The 16608-nt window shown below is 34.8% G+C and overlaps 1 protein-coding gene across 2 annotated transcripts; it reads right to left on the reverse strand.

The window, feature by feature from the left end:
- Positions 1-410: 410 nt before the first annotated feature.
- Positions 411-16388, reverse strand: LOC116346892 (protein O-mannosyl-transferase TMTC1-like). Of its 2 annotated transcripts, none has more exons than XM_031777177.1 (12): positions 16047-16388; positions 10660-11928; positions 8012-8189; positions 7088-7161; positions 6288-6608; positions 5938-6127; positions 5642-5763; positions 3285-3563; positions 2492-2635; positions 1858-2060; positions 1573-1708; positions 411-1394 (listed from the first exon to the last, which is right to left on the reverse strand). In XM_031777177.1, exons 2-12 carry the CDS (start codon positions 11349-11351, stop codon positions 554-556), a joined length of 3180 nt encoding a protein of 1059 aa, XP_031633037.1. In that variant the 5' UTR covers positions 11352-11928; positions 16047-16388; the 3' UTR covers positions 411-553. The 2 variants fall into 2 exon arrangements, with proteins under 2 accessions (XP_031633037.1, XP_031633027.1); XM_031777167.1 differs by having other exon boundaries at positions 1858-2063.
- Positions 16389-16608: the final 220 nt, after the last annotated feature.

The raw sequence follows: 16608 nt of genomic DNA on the forward strand, positions 1-16608 counted from the left end.
TCAAAACAAAAAAAAATTGCTTGCGTTTTGACATGATGATATATTTATATATTTATAAATGAATATGATACAAACGAAGTTTTTATTGCAGTGCAACATATCTGTACATTTCAATGTGTAGACGTTGCATATTCAATCTCATGTATTCATATGGTGTAATTAAGAATCGAAGAAAAATTGTGATTTTTTTTTATTTCTCCATCTTTGTCCGTTGCTGTCTTCGTTTTTTTATATAATAAAAATTACTATATATTTGGCATCATTTTGTAAAATGTTACAATTCATGGTGTGAAAGGTATTCAATGAATAATACGATTCATAAGCTTCTTAAAATTGAATGTTTTGATTTTGTTGTCATTTCATTTGAATGAGAGAAAGACGATAGAAGAAAAAATGTCTTGTGAAAATAAATGCTAGAAAACAGTTCCATTTTTTGTTTGTTTCAAATGTGTCGAAAGAAGAAAAAAAAAAGACGAAACTGTTGATGTCAAAATGATAAATGACTTTTGACGATGTATTGTTTATGGATGAATAAAATGCTATTGAAAATGGTTCAAATGTTATCGAGAATGTCGGTAAGAAATAAGCGCGATATAAAGGTATTTTGTGTTTTTAGCTTTGGCGGTTTATTCGATTTGCCAATCTCACTTGTAGTCGGTGGATTGAATGGGCACTGTTTTTGTTTGTTTTGAATGATTTTGCAAACACTGGTCGTCGTCGTCGTCGTTGTGGTGGTAGTGGTGGGTTTTGTTGTTTTGGCATCTTGGGCTGATTTTTTCTCGCTACAATTTCGAATATTTTTATTCCATGTGCCGCCGCATCGATGTTCAACGATCATTTCATGTTTATCGCATAAATATTTTATTGAAGAATCACTTTCGATTAAATCATTGCCCAATGGTTTGCGTATGGTGGTATTAATTTCTGTACGGGTTGCGATATTTACACCATTTGATCGCATCATATCGTCGGATTGTATCGTCTTTACATCATTACAATATTGCTTTTGATACGTAAAATCTTTTTGATTTGTGCCATTTTGTTCATGGTCCCGGCCATTGTTGTTGCTGCTCTTGTTGTGGCTGTTGTTATTATTATTATTATTGTTGTTGGCATTTTCTTCATTTGAGCTATTTTGATAGATATCGGCTTCATGCGTTTGCTGTACACCATCATTTGTTATATTCAATTGATGTGATGTTAACATTGTAGTGCCACTATCATTTCGTATTCGTTCACTAGGCGTTGCACTCAATCCAGGCTCATGAAATGTTTCATTTTCAACATTGTACAAATATGCACGCCGTTGCAATTCCGTTCGTATGCTCCAATTGCGTAAATAAATGTCAATCCGATAGGAACCACCATGTTTTAAACGATAGATGGTTTGAAGTCTGACAATTTGGAGCGACAATGTGACAACAATAAACGTGGGAAAGGGCAAGAGAAATAGAGAAAGAGAGAGAAAAAATCGAATCAAAACAAAACAATATTTACATTGATGGTGAACATTTTGCATTTTGCTTATGCGTAAAATTTTCAATCGCTTTTACCAGAGAATACGACACCTACCTCGTCATTAGCAAATGCAATCGCGACCATTGACCCATTTTTCGCATTGACTTGCAAATGCCAGTAATTGCAAGCATGTTCGACTCATTCTTCTCGAATATACGTTGAAATGTGTGCATTGCAGCAGGTGCAAGTCCTGTACGGATTTTATTTTTCCATTCGCAGAGGCAGAAAGGCATAGCGACAAACGGGAAATGAAAATTGTAATAAAGTAATTGAATATGTTATGTGTTTTTGTGTAATGTAATGCAATGGTGGAATATTTTCCACATTATGTGTTTTTACCATTGTTTAGAAGCCATTCTCCAAAGGCGAGCCTCAATTTAAAATTGTCAGGATTCGCTTTTATTGCATCGGTTAAAATAAGAGCACCCCGACTTCCTTCACCATGCAAACGAAACAATTCCAAATGTGCTTTAACATATGTCACATCGAGTTCAATGCATCGTTTCATCATCCGGATAGCATTATCGGTTTGGTTCTTCTTCCTTCTTCCGCATGACGATGAAAACAACGACACCGACAAACCCAAGCGTAAGTGGGAAAAATGAACAAGAGATAGAAAAAAATTCAAGTCAATGTTGGTCAATAAGCATCTCGAAATGCGAACGCATAATAAGAGTGTGCGTTGTTTCCACCACACAGACACACGCATTCATACACAAAACTACATTTCCTTTTCTCGGCGTGTTTTTCTCATTTTCTTCAGCTTTTTTTCTTTGTGTCGCATTTCGAGATGATAATATTATGGTGTTACATCGGCACCAGCAAAATGATGATGGTGATGCAGATGTACCGTATTGTATAATGGCATGTAATAAAAATTCTTTTCTAGACATATATTCGAAAAATGGTGTGTGTGTGTGTGTGAGAGAGAGAGAGACAAAGAGTGTTATACAAGATGAGAATGGGTACTTACAGATAGAGTTGTCCCAAATTAAAATGAGCATTTACATGCGTTGATGCATACATAATAGCGAATAAGAAATGATCTTCAGCCTCTGGTGAGTCGACGATTAAAGTTCCCAAGTTATTGTGAGCACTTGCATACGTTGGCCATAGTCTGTTTCGACGATTTTTGGTGGGCAATGCCAACAGATATTCACAATGAAAAAAATATACAAATATATAAATAAACCCATTCAAAGCGCAAAAACACATCGAACATAAAATTGCGAATATTTCGAGTGTTTTTATATGAATACAAATGATGGTTGTGCGAATTGTGAGGATAGAGTGTGCAAAATGGTTTATTTTGAAAATTGGTATGTGTGTGTGTGTGTGTGTTGGATGTTGATAAGACATAACAAGGGATGGAGGTGAGCGGTGGATGTTAGTGAGTGGCACTGGGTTACGACAGTGAGCGTGTACTCATGTCAATGATTTGAAATTGTGTTGTTTAATTATCCAAGTGGTGCAAATGAAAGCATTCAAGTGAAGGAAAGTACGGTGGATTATAATGGGTGGGATAAAGAGAGGAGTTTATCGGATATTTATTTGTTGTGCGTGCGATTTTAGTGTACTCTGTATGTACATTTTGTATGCAACGTACAAAGTCAATGCTGTGTTTTGCTAAGAGCACACTGAATTTACCAAAAATTATGCAATAACATTGGATTTGAATGGATGGATGAGTGGTAGGAGTGATCTCAATATACTCCCCATTTCATCCAGTCAAATGTCACATAAATAAACAAAAATGCGTTAAAAACCTTAATGCTTCCCGATAGTGTAGTGTTGCTGTCTCTTTTTGAAATGAATCCTTTAGGAAATTTCCGAAATTGTAGTGCATCTTGGCATTGTGTGGCAATACCGCAAGACCGGCTCGCAGCAAACGTTCACGTGAATACCAATCTCGATTACGTGTTATTGTTTTACAGGTGCCAACGGTAATTAGCAGTATCCCCATAAGAATAATAAAGCTGCGGTATTTAGACATCGTTTCCCACATTATTTGCGCACCATAAACGACAAGCAGAACGCAGCCCAAACTGTGTAAATGCATCCAAATTTTCGGAAAATTTTCGAAAACGAATCGTCACGCGTGATGATGATAATACGGATAATGTATGTATACGCGAGTCATTTGTATGATTTGTGTGCACAATTGGAAGGGATGAGCGAACACACGCGCGACACACAAATCGCAATGAGTTTTAATGTCGATGATTACACGTGCGTGCAGAGATGATCAGGACACCGTATCCGTATCCCCAAATGGCAAAGCAGCGAGTCCAAAATCAAATAATCAACGATGAGGCATCGGATGGTTCCATTGACATTACCACATGGGAATATTTAATGATAAAAACACAAAATCAAGTTATAAATATCAAAAATAAAAAATATTTTCAACCATAAACATAAACTAAATTCCAAAATCCACTATCAATACAATGCAAGCAAATATGCATTTATCAAATGCTTTTGAAATTAGATTTGTTGCGATCTACATGCATATATCTATGTAATATAAATCGGTCCCTGTTGTGTGTCTCTGTGTTGTATTTGTTTCGGAAATTTATCGATTTCACAGTTTGTGTGTTTGCGTTGGACACATTTCGAACGACAAAAACTCAAATTGACCAATAGACCGAAACATCCAAATGGAAATAGTGTTGTTTATTCTCATATCACACTTATTTTATATATATTATATATGTATTCCTCGCTTCTAAACGATGCCATCGTGAATTAGAAAAAAATATGACTAAAATAGATGTAAATAGAATGGTTACAGAAAAAAATTTGTTGCCAGTAAATGTTCGAATATATATATATTATATACCTACTACTGTGAAACATGTAACGAATCCCATCTATTTCCGTATTTTACAATTGTCTAATTGTATTGTAATCAACCAAAATCCATTCGTTGGTAGAAATTCTCTTCATCTCCATTCCTTTTAATTCTAGTCTCTCTCTCTCGCTTCCCTTTTCTATCTCCCGCTTTATCAAAAAATCGTTGAGATTTATTATTAAAATACGTAGGCCGTCCCACTTCAATTATTTAATCTATTTCGTCATTCAGCTTTTTAATTATTTCTATGGATGGCAAGATAGACGTAGAAAGAGCGAGAGAGAGATAATGAATTTTGAACAGCGAATGGATTGGCTTTCTTATGAATAAAAAATTGAAGAAGCAGCAAAATACGCAAAATAAAGACTTATACATCCTTTGTTAAAGAAATTAGTTCCAATTAGTAGTATTTCAAGGAACTGGCGAGAAACAAATGAACATCAACCAAGAGTTTAATGGAAAAAAGCACAATAATTAGGCGAAACTGTGTTTTTTTTTTCTAGCGCGCACAAAAATTCTGATCATTTTTTTCCACCCCAGTCCAAATAGAAAACCGAATACATTATACTCAAATTCAACCGATTAAATGAGTTTCAAATAGAAAAATGGTGCAATAAATTTTTCGACTAACAGAAGCTTATTTTGGTTTTAAATATTAATTATTTCACAAATGAATCAGGGTGAGTGAGAGAGAGAATGAGGAAAAATGAGAATGGGCGCTGGTTGTTAATGTGTTTGAAAAAGCAATTCAAAAAAAAATGTTTTGCTTTAGAAGGCATTCCAGTTTATACGATACTGTGATTTTTTCGGTGAATCGGGCGTGTATGAGTGGTAGGTTTTTTGCTAAAATCGGCTTTTCACCTTTTTTTTTGCATTGACGTGACTCAAACACATAAACGAACCTTTGGAAGGATAATTCGTTTTCATTTTTGTGCACATAAAAATGCAATTTACATCCATTCGTACGGTTTCGAAGTTTTCGATTGAACGATAGGCCACGTCTCAAAGTATTTTATGTGATACTTAACAGCGATTTAATGAGCAAATGACGAATAAACAAAAACTATAACCATAAATAAGACTATTCGGAGCTATTCTCGATTGATTGTAATTTTTTGTTTTTGTTTTGTTTTGTTTTGCCACGAGAGGGAGGAAAAAGCCGACTCTCTCGCTTTGGTTTTCCACATATCGTATATGTATGTTACTTTGTCGTTCTAGTTACTGGCATGCCTATGTTATATTATATTTGTATATTGTGTATAAACTTGCCTTGAAATGTATTGACACCGTTCCGCCACTACGAATCCAACGGTAACAAACAAATTGCTAGCTGGCAGAAATGGCAAAATGAGCAACAAAACACCCAATATAAGCGGCGCATAGCGTTGTGTCTGTAAACAAAACAAAATAACAAGGAGAGAGAAAAAAAATGGAAAGAAACACGGAAAGACGAGAGAGAAAAAAACAAACAATGTAAATGAAAAACATCGAAAAGAGATAAATATGGGACATTGGTAAATTAAAGCATAAGACTTCACTGGTGAGAACGAAGTCTATATATTTACCTCAAAATCGAGTATGCTTTTGTGCAACATTAAGATGGTCGATGCAAAAGCCCACAATGTGAGTAAATTTCTTGGATCACTGATTGATGTGAGCAATGGTATGCTTCCCATTTGCCAATCATGGCTAAGTGTTGAAGGGCACAGCATAAGCCACCAATTAAATGCCGCCAAATAGCAAAACGTTAACATTCTATAATGTAAATAGAAGAATGAAATAGTGTGTGTATGTGAGAGAAAGAGATAATATGAAATTTTGCAATTTCACACAAGGTTTTTGTGCATGCGTGTGTTTATTTTTTTTTCTCTCTTTCCACTAAACGATTGATGGTATTTACCAATGAATAAATTACCTGACATAAAAACTGGGATGATATGCTGTCGGATTATCCTGTTGTGAAAATTTTGGAAACGATCCTTGTAATAGGGCCAATCGAATTATCAGTAGAATGACCATTGATATTAATAATTTGGAGAGACGACGATAGCATTGTTGACTTTCCGGTGTCCAATGTACGTCGACCAGTGTACGTTTTAACGATGGCCAACAACGATACAAATCATACGTTAAGTTCACTAAAAATATCGTAATTCCCGTCTCTTTTGATAGCATGGATATTCCACCAAATAATATACTCAACCACGTTGATGCATCATCTGAACTGTACGCTTTCCTATATGGACCGAAATGAAAATGACAAATGCATGAAACGAGAAGGCTCATAAACAAAACACAAAAATCATTTATATTGCGATTATCCTCACACTCATGCCAATTTTCTACACGTATCACTGCACTGTGTGTGATACTTGAGTCTTAAAAATGGAACAACAACGGCCACAGCAACATCAACAACCATTACTTTTATTATTATTATATAATCGGGTGAAATATACTTGTGCATTGAACAAAATCATTTACGAGCCAATTCGATTACTGATGGTTGTTGGTGCTGTTTTTGTTGTGAACAGAATTGAATTAATTGATCAATAGTTATAAACCAAAAAAAAATAATAATCATAAACCATTGAAAGCATTTATTTTGATTGGATATGTGTGTGTGTGTGATATCGATTTGAAGTGAACAATCATTTATCATTTGAGCTTTTATATTCTAATTAATATTGTTTGATGATAATCCCATTTACTTACCCGTGGTAAACCAGCAACGAAATCAAAAAGAATATACAGGCTAAGACATCTGCTCGGCCCACTATACCTGTGACCTGTCGGCGAGAGAGAAAACAACCATCAAATAAATAAAATAAATTTGTTACAATTTAGTGTGTTGGTTTTGTTATTGTTGTTGATGATATTGTCTTGTCGTCGTTGTTGCCGTTGTGATAATTCGCTACTTTTGTTCACCTTCATTGCATTCTTAACAACGGTTCCCTCATACCAGACTTCAAATTCATACTGTTGATGCTAAAGAGAGGTGAATGCTGTTTTGAACAAAAACAAAATAAATTCCAGCAGCAACGATGAAATGAATGTCGGTTTTCTTTGCGAAAAATGTTTACCATTTCATGAGCAAGCGGTTCATTTCTTGCCCTATTCGTTATGTCGTTGTTGACGTTTTTGTTTTTGATGATGGTGATGTTGATGATATGACGGAAAATTTCAACTAATCGGATTTTCGGAATTCAAGAGATTAAATGCATATATACAGTCAAGAAGCTATAAAGTTTTCGAAATGCACGTCCTTTCCCATTCCCTTGCTCTCCGTCTCCTGTCGCATTCAAATAATTCCGTGTTAAATGCTTGAAGGTGAATTGCAATAGCATTTGATGACATTGTACTATCTATACATAGGGAAAACCGCAACAAATTGAAGACAAATCATTTGTAACAACTAATCCGGAATTGAGGATAGATGGAATGAGAGGAGAAGTTATGTTGGTCGATTCACATGGCCAAACAACAATATGCCTTTTAGTTCGTGCCATTGGCGAAACGCATATTCACTTTCGAATCAGAGTTGTCTGGCTTGAGTTTGTCTTATATTTGCATGTGTATATCTATTTCTGTCCATCTGTCTCTATGTGTGTATGGGATATGTGACTTTTAGATACTTACCGCTTCTGTGTGAATTGGATGAATCGCAAATATAATGCCAGCTATTATTGCAAAATTATCTTGAAGACCGGCCACAATGATGCAAACCCGGGTAAATAGTACACAAACAATGGCGTGCATTAGAATATTTGTAAAATGAAACCAGAATGGTTTCAAACCGAACAAATAGTAGTTTAATCTGGAAAATGTTGGTCAAAACATAGGAAAAGAGAAAAAAAAATAATTTTTTTAGATATGTATATATATATGATCGAAACCGAAAAGTATTTATTTATTCTTTACGGATGTTACAAAGATTGGCTGTATTTGTGTGTCTGTGTGTGTATGTGTTTTTTCAGTTTGTTTTATATCAGTAGATTTGATATCGAACTATCTTGTTTGGATTGTATATGTATACGGTACGAAAATAGTGTTCGAATGCAAAACCATCGTCAGCAGCAGCACTTAAAGCTGATTCTTTCTTTTGTTGACTCTATCTCTCTCTCTCTCTTCGTGGTCCTCGTTCTTTTCGCAAGACGAACTGGATTATTTGCTTGAATTGTTTGATGCGCTGTTGCACAACTTTATTTGCATTTTGGTCTGTGTTTGTCTCTTCCTTTTCTCATTGGATATTTCGATTATACCAAAGACACAAAATAGGACATACTACAAACAAAAAGCCATTTCAACTGAATGAAAAAAGAAAAAAAATTCACCCGAATTGAACAGTGAATGCAGAAATAACGAGAAAACGAGAGAAAGATGCACAGAAATAAAAAGATGGATTGAGAGTGAGAATGAGAAAGGCGAAAAAGTCGCTTCTCAGCACAACACTCTCATTTGAATCGATAATTTTCTCGTTGTTGCAAACGAAAATGAGAATGTGCAAAATTTTCAACGAATTTAATTAGAACAAAGCATTAAACAACACTAGCATAAAATTCAGCAATTGCATGTGATAAAGTTCTTTTGGCTAAGTGAGCACATATCAAAGGAGATCGGAAGACGAAGAACGACAACGAGGCAGAAACTGAACATGATGGTAACACAGACAACAGAGAGATATCGGCATTGGTAACGGTGAACGTTGAACGGTGGTGTCTGTGTATATTTGTGCAACGTATTTGTACGCATTTGCGGTTTATTTTCAACGCAAATGCATTAACTAGATTAAGTTTACGTGGTCAATTGTACGACATCTTCTTAGGGAAGTCTCTACATGAATTTTATAAATTAAATTACATAAATAATAACAGAAAGAGAAACTATAGTGAAAACGCAGTGTAGAATGGATGTATGTATTTGCTTGCAAAACAACGACAAAGATGACGACGACGGCGACGACGACCTAAGGCTAGTCAAATGTGTTTGCTAAGGAACAAGCAGTAAATATTTGAATGGAACGTATAGCTGAGCGCAGTAAAAAATATATCGAGCTGTGTTGTACACAAGAAAACATGATGAATTCAAATGAAGTGTGTCTATGTGTATTTGTGTGCAGTTGCAATGAGAAGATTACCCGAATTTTCTGAAATGGATATGCCAAGGTAAATATGGAGTTGAAACTTTTGATGAACAAGAATTAAATGTGAAAGACGATACGCAAATTTTCTCATAAACTTAACTTTTTAAGCGAACGACAACGAAAGCGAGAATTGCGATCTCATTTTTGGTACCGAAAACGATAGCGCACACAATGCAGATAGATGCATAATGTAAACCAAAATGCATTGAACGTAAACGAATTCCAAACTAAGGCCCCGAAGAGCGATTGTACTAGAGAGCTCTGTATTTAGTGATCGGTGTGCTTTGAATGGAAAAATGTTCATTCTCAGACACATATACACACAGCACACACATAATAAATATGATATGATATGTTATTTATATGGATGTGAGTGCGAAATGTTTATGTTTGTTTTTTGCATATATGACTTTATTACTTATTTCTTCGATTTGTGGCTTGAACAGCAAGAGAAATACAGTTATCACGTCCGAAATTTTCGACAAAACCATGCAAGAGACATTCCTGAGACATTGGCGTATGTGCGTTCTCTTTCTTTCTATCTCTCTCCCAATTGTCGACAAACCGTTTCGAATATTATTCTCTGCATTGAACATTTCACAAAAGAGCAATGGAATTGGAATACAACACCTGACTCAGTTCGAAATTGCTGTACGTGCCGAATAGGAAGAGAAGGATTCAAAATGTGTCTCTGCATAAGAAATAGAGTATGTGAGTTAGGAGACGTTTGCGCGGCCCAAATGCTTGATTGGATTATTTATAGCTATTATGAGTGTATGTTTCATAATGAAATTGAAAACAAAAGCGCATTTGTTTTATTTGGGGGATGGAATGAAAATGGTTTGAATGACGTTGAGTTTCTGCAGGCAACAGTAACTGGCAGAGCATTTAAAGTGTGTCCAATGAGTGTGAATTGTGATAGTGTGAGTGAAATAGATCTGCATGCATTCGACACACTATCCAAAATTTGAATTATTGTTATTGTATAATAATCTAATGATGGGTAAATATTGTATTTGTGATATGTCTGTGTTTGTCTGTGTGTGTGTATGCCATAAGCATTTATGTTTGTTATTGTTTCAATATGCACATATATTGTAAACTATATTAGATGCATACAAATATATTAATATATTGCTCTTACCTAAATGATAGAACCGTTAGCGGTCGATATGATTTGTGACTGTTTGGATCATTCATTGGTGCGCCCCAAAAATCGTTAAAAAACAATCGCGTTATTTTATTGGTGCCAATAACATCCTTGTTCAATTTAATGGCCGGTATATCGTCGTGTACGAATTCACCATTGATACCATTGAGATATACCATAATCGCAATCAAACTGATCAAAGCATACGCATAAATGTGATTATTCTTTTCAATGTAGCCATGTTTTTGTGAGTTTGTTGCTTGCTGATGATGGTGGTGGTGGTGATGATGATGATGGTTGGTATAAACGGTGCCATTTCCTGTGTGTCCATTTGTCATTCCAAACGTATTTGTAGTGGTGGCATTACCATTGCCTGCACCAATATTTTGTGAACAATTGTTGTTATTGCTATTTCGGCTGCTACTTCTGCTGCTGTTGCAGTTCATTTCACAAGCTGTAACTCGGCTGCCAAAGCAGCCATCATTCGATGATGTATACGATGACGATGACATAAATGATGCCAATGGTGTTGATAACAATGATGACGACGATGATGCTGGACTTCGTGATGGTGTACCCGTACAGTTTCCAAATATTTTTGCCGATTTTGGCATACCGTTACATCCGTTGTGTTGGATGTTTGGCATTTTTTGTGACGGCGCTATTACTTTAGGACGAATTTTCATTGTAATCGATTGATTGCTTCTATCATTATAATATATGGTTTGGTTTTAAAGTCTATCTCTTTTCACCCTTTTAATTATTCAGTTTCGGCTTCAGATTCAGTCATGTAAAGTTGAATTGAACAGCAGCGACAACAAACAAAAAGCCATACACCTCGAATTCCAATAATTTTTAAATGTATTGAGTGTTGTTTGGTGAGCGAAAAGACTTTTAAGCATGCACTGATGATCGATATAAAATTATATATCTACGTGAAATTCGAACGATTTTATTATATCAATTATTGATTACGTTCATTATTTTTTCACATGCATACTCCCACTACATATCTCATTCGAAGTGAGTTCTCACTCGAACAAAGTGATGAACACGAGAAATTTAAGTTTATTCGAAATAATTTATTCAGGCTACTTTTTTTTAAATCAAAATGTTCGATGTATTCAAAATCGATTACTCAATTGGTTTTCTATTTCAAAATGGTTAGTTACTTTATAATCAAATCTCATTTAAAATTTATCGAACATCAAATCTATATTTAGATGACACAGCAATTTCATATATTTTTCGAAGCTTGTCGATCTGAAAGAAAAAATAAAAATAAACAAAATACATTAAATAGTGTGTTTAAGTGACATATGAACTGTTGAAATTAGAAAATATCTCAAAAATCGCAAATTACATTGCATCCGAAATTCATTTAATTTATACATTGATTTTGGGTTTGTTAACTGATGTTTCGAAATTGGAATTCACGGTATTGGTTACAATTTGGTATGAGATAATTTTATAACACAACTTTACTAACCATTACCATTATTTTTGAAATATGTTTTTTTTTTCGGATGAATTTTTGGCCAAATGAAATGTCTGATGTTCACAAAATTTCCATTCCGAAACATAATTATTACTGGCACATTGTTATTGTTGGTTTTTTATGCCTTCAATTAGATATTATACTCTTATTCATTGCTCCGAGGATAACGATATACACAATTTTTAATAATTAATAATAGCCTCATAATAATAATACACATTTTTTCCTAGTGGCAACAGCAGCAGCAGCAGCAGCAGCAACAACAACAACAACTGACCAAGGGTGAGCATTAACATTAAAATGCCAAATAAATTTCATGTTTTCATATGGAATTTTCGTAAAATTATTAATTCATAATTAATAGTCTTTTTTTTTTTAATTTCGGTACTTGTCTATCAAGTCGAAATTTATGGAAAATGTACGATCATTTTATTTTTTAAATAAATACACGCAGAGTAAAATGACACTTGACTTTTTTTCTCCTTTTTTTATCCGTTTTTTATCCATTTTCAACAAAAAAAAACTAAAGTAAAAGCGTTGACTCGAGTGATTTTTATTTATATATGAGTTGTTTTATTTTTTAAATGGGATAGTGAACAGTGTGTGTGTGTATGTAAAAGATATGATAGAAAGCAAAATATGATGCAGTAATCGGTAGATAGTTTTTGGCCAGCTCAACAAAAATCACAGCTCAAACTCGCTGTCAACATCACATTAGAGGCAGCTTTAGCATTTCATGCAGCCGGATTGTTACTGACAAAATTAAATGGACGAAACGAAGCGAATATAACTCGTGTATAATTTCATAGCGTTGGACAGATTAGTTGTTTCTTTCTTTGATTAATGAATTCAAACAAAGACTTTTAGTGGTGCGCTCATTTATGAGGCGATATTTTCTTTTGTGTACGATATTTTCCCAAGCTGTATTTGTATTTTCCATTAAGCTGCATTTTGTATGAGAGAATATTTATTGGAGATGGGATGCTTCGAGAGAGAATGCCCGTGTATTTGTATGAGATGTCGACGAAATGAAATGCCAGATAAAGTGAAAATTATACTGAAATTGGATTTTAGTATCAAAATTGAGAACAATTCCGAATACAGAAAGAGGGGGGAAAAAAATAATATGAAGGCCTGTGTTTCACTTGCGTTTCTTTTGTGACTGAATTATAAATCGTGGTCGGCCTAAATGGGCGAAAAAGCTTACAAATGCAGAATATGGCATTGCGATTACCTCCCGATGCGAAACAGAGAAATGAATGAGAGGAAAACGAATGTCCTATTATCACAACAATAACGAAATTCCAAATTCCAGTGTCGCTGCGGCCCCAAATACGACAGCCAACACGCCACTGCCACCACCACTACAACAACAAAAATAATAATAATAATAAACAACCAACGGCATCGACCGACGAAACACATCCGCTTTGATCTGAATGGCTAATGGAACAAAACGCAAAATAATATCACATCTCATGCAATGCACACGGAAGACAATCAAATAGCCAAAAAGAATCTAGCAGCAACAACAACGACAAAAAAAACGAGAAGAGTGAACAAATGAGAAGAGTTGGGGTGCCATTGGAACGGAAATGCAAATAAAAATGGCTTGTGCGGCATGTGCAGTGTGATGTGTATATGTACACATTGCATGAAATGAGTGAGTGAGTGACTGAGTGAACGAGAGCAAGTGAGAAATACAAATACAACTGGTCCTAAATAATTCAGTATCCCATTATGCAAATGAGTTATTTTATAGTGGATACGCGTTATGCTGCTGATACAACTGCAAACAGCGTACACTATATATATTGAACATGCCACGGAAAGCATATACACAATCTCTCTCTCTCTCTTTTGCCATACAAACAGAATACGGAAAATGTGTGACCGAATCCATCGAGCAATAGCAATCGCAAATGGCAAAAGCAAGACAAGCCAAACGAAATAATATTTAAAAAAAAAGTACACATGCAAAGAGGGACAGGGAAGAACAAGAAGAAAGCACGCAGCACACAGAGTAAAAGCACAAAAATAAGAATAGCATGGAAAAACGAGAAGAGTATGTGTATTTGTGTGTGAAAGAGCGAGATATAGAAAGAGTAAAATAAAGCGAAGAAGAAAAAAGAATGAGCAGCAAAAAAGGATTATGCTTCGTTTGCACATATAACTGACACACAAATAACGCTTTATTTAACTAAATACATGTGTATGCATAATGCATAATAAGCAACGAACTCGAATGCTCGTAACTGACGACAATAACAACAATAACATCAAACCCTCATGCTCAGAGAACCATCAGGCTGTTATGGCATTTACGCACCCAAGAGTTGATCTGACAAATCGCAGCACTCGCCAAAACCCGTGTGCATGACGTGTGTGATGTGCCAGCGAGACACATTTTATGTTTTCTTATCCACTGGCTCTTTCTTAGCTGCGATTCAGGGTGAGATGTCGTTTTTATCAAACGCATTTCTTCTTCTATAATAATAAACAGACAATCTCTTTCTCTTTTTTTTATTTCGTTTTTCTCTCTTGCAAACACTCCTTCTTTCTGTCTCTCTCTCTTTTTTCTATCTGCCATTCTCTCAAACACTTAAGCAATCGAAAGGTTGTGATGAGCAAAGAATCGCCTGCACTTTTTTTCTTGTCGTTTCACTTCTTTTCACTTTGTCGCCCTTCTGATTCAATTCCATTCGCGTGTTCGCACAGATACAAATGATTTTGTATAAATTGTAGAGAATGGTGTTTCTTTTTCTTTTCTCTTTCGCATTTTCGTTGTTGTTGTTGTTGTTGGTGGTGGTGGTGTTTTTATTTTGTTTGGTCGCGTTTGTGCCTTTTCCATCTGCGTGATGGTACCATCTTCGATTCGACAAGCCACTTTTGTTGGCTTTGTCCCTTGCCTCGACTGTATACATCCGTTGATGTCCATTGTTAATAATGCATTTATTGCGTTTTTCAAACATCGGCACATTTTGAGCTTTTTTCTATGTTTTGTTGTTAGGATTTTTTTTTGTTGTAACATATTCCTTACAAGAATAACACTCCCAAAACAAAACGGAAGAAAACAGAAAAACCAAACTAATAAAACAGGAAGTATACAAAATGAAAAATACACAATAGTGATCACATGGTGATTTTCGAATGAGAGGTACAACATTCAAACACCTCAAATTGAAACGTGACACACAAGCATTTCGGTTTTTAGTCATATCGACGCGACCAATTTTCAATTGTGTTCTGTGGAAACTCACCACGATTTCTATTTGTTCGATCAACACTCTCAGCCGGTAACTACTGAGCTGTTATATAGTTATTTTTCTATTTTTTTTAATTCGTCGTGTGTGACAAATTCTTGTAGCTTTTTTCTTCTCGTTATGTATCGCTACAGGTGTACCGGAATTCATTCATTGAACCTTATGAATGGTATCGACAGTGCAAAAATGTTTTTGAGTAAATTCAAATTAACAAGGAAATTGACGCACTATAACCTAATACATATAACGAATCAAAAGAAAGAGAAGGAGAAAGAGAGAGAGAGAGAGAGAGAGAGAGAGAGATACACACATATTTTGTATTTTGGGAAAATGGGAAATGATTCGAATTCAATGGCCAAGAATACAATGGGCCTAGAACGACAAAATCGACAAATGAACAAAAACCAATGTAGGCATTTAGGCATAATTCCAGGCACGCAATTCAAAGCAGCCAAATTATTTTTTCGAATGGAAATTGAAACCTATAAAGCAATCATACACACACACACACCCATATACTTTGTCGAAACATTGTGTTGTTGCTGTTGTTTTTTCTATTTTGTTTTTCTTTTATTCTCTGTAAATTTGGACTGTTTTTGTCATTTGAGTGCCACACTTACCCTTTCACCAACGCCGAATTGTTTCACCCAATGGAATGTTCACACACGCAAAATCCAATTGAAAAACGTTATTTGCTGTCAAATCGACATTTCTCTATGGCTTCAAAACGCTTTGATTCGATTGCTTGTACGTGTGTTTTTTTTTATTTGTTTAAATTTTTTCTAATTCATTAAAATGGAAAATGTTTTTTCCAATGTGTGAATCTGAATATTTTTTTCACTCTTGTTACATTCAATGAATCGTTTAGTTGTGCACACACCAATCAAAGCACTCGAATTGTGTAACCGAGACGATAGAAATGAAAATCAACAAATCATATTTCGATGGAAAAAAAATTAAATTTTATTTTTCGCACTGTCAATAGATATTTTTTGCCACTAAAAAAAAAATGCACAAAACACTCGAAATGAAAATTAGATAACTTAAAAACAAAACGAAGCAAAAAAAAAATATTATTATTTTTTCAACAGGCAATTCTCACTTTAGCTAAGAGAGAAAAAATTTGTTCACTAGCTTTTCGTTTCTCAATATTCTGAAGTTATGTTTCACTTCCTTATTCCG

This window comes from Contarinia nasturtii, unplaced genomic scaffold (genome assembly GCF_009176525.2).
Source record: "Contarinia nasturtii isolate CC-2019 unplaced genomic scaffold, AAFC_CNas_1.1 Cnas_scaffold_129, whole genome shotgun sequence".
Classification (NCBI taxonomy): Eukaryota; Metazoa; Arthropoda; class Insecta; order Diptera; family Cecidomyiidae; genus Contarinia; species Contarinia nasturtii.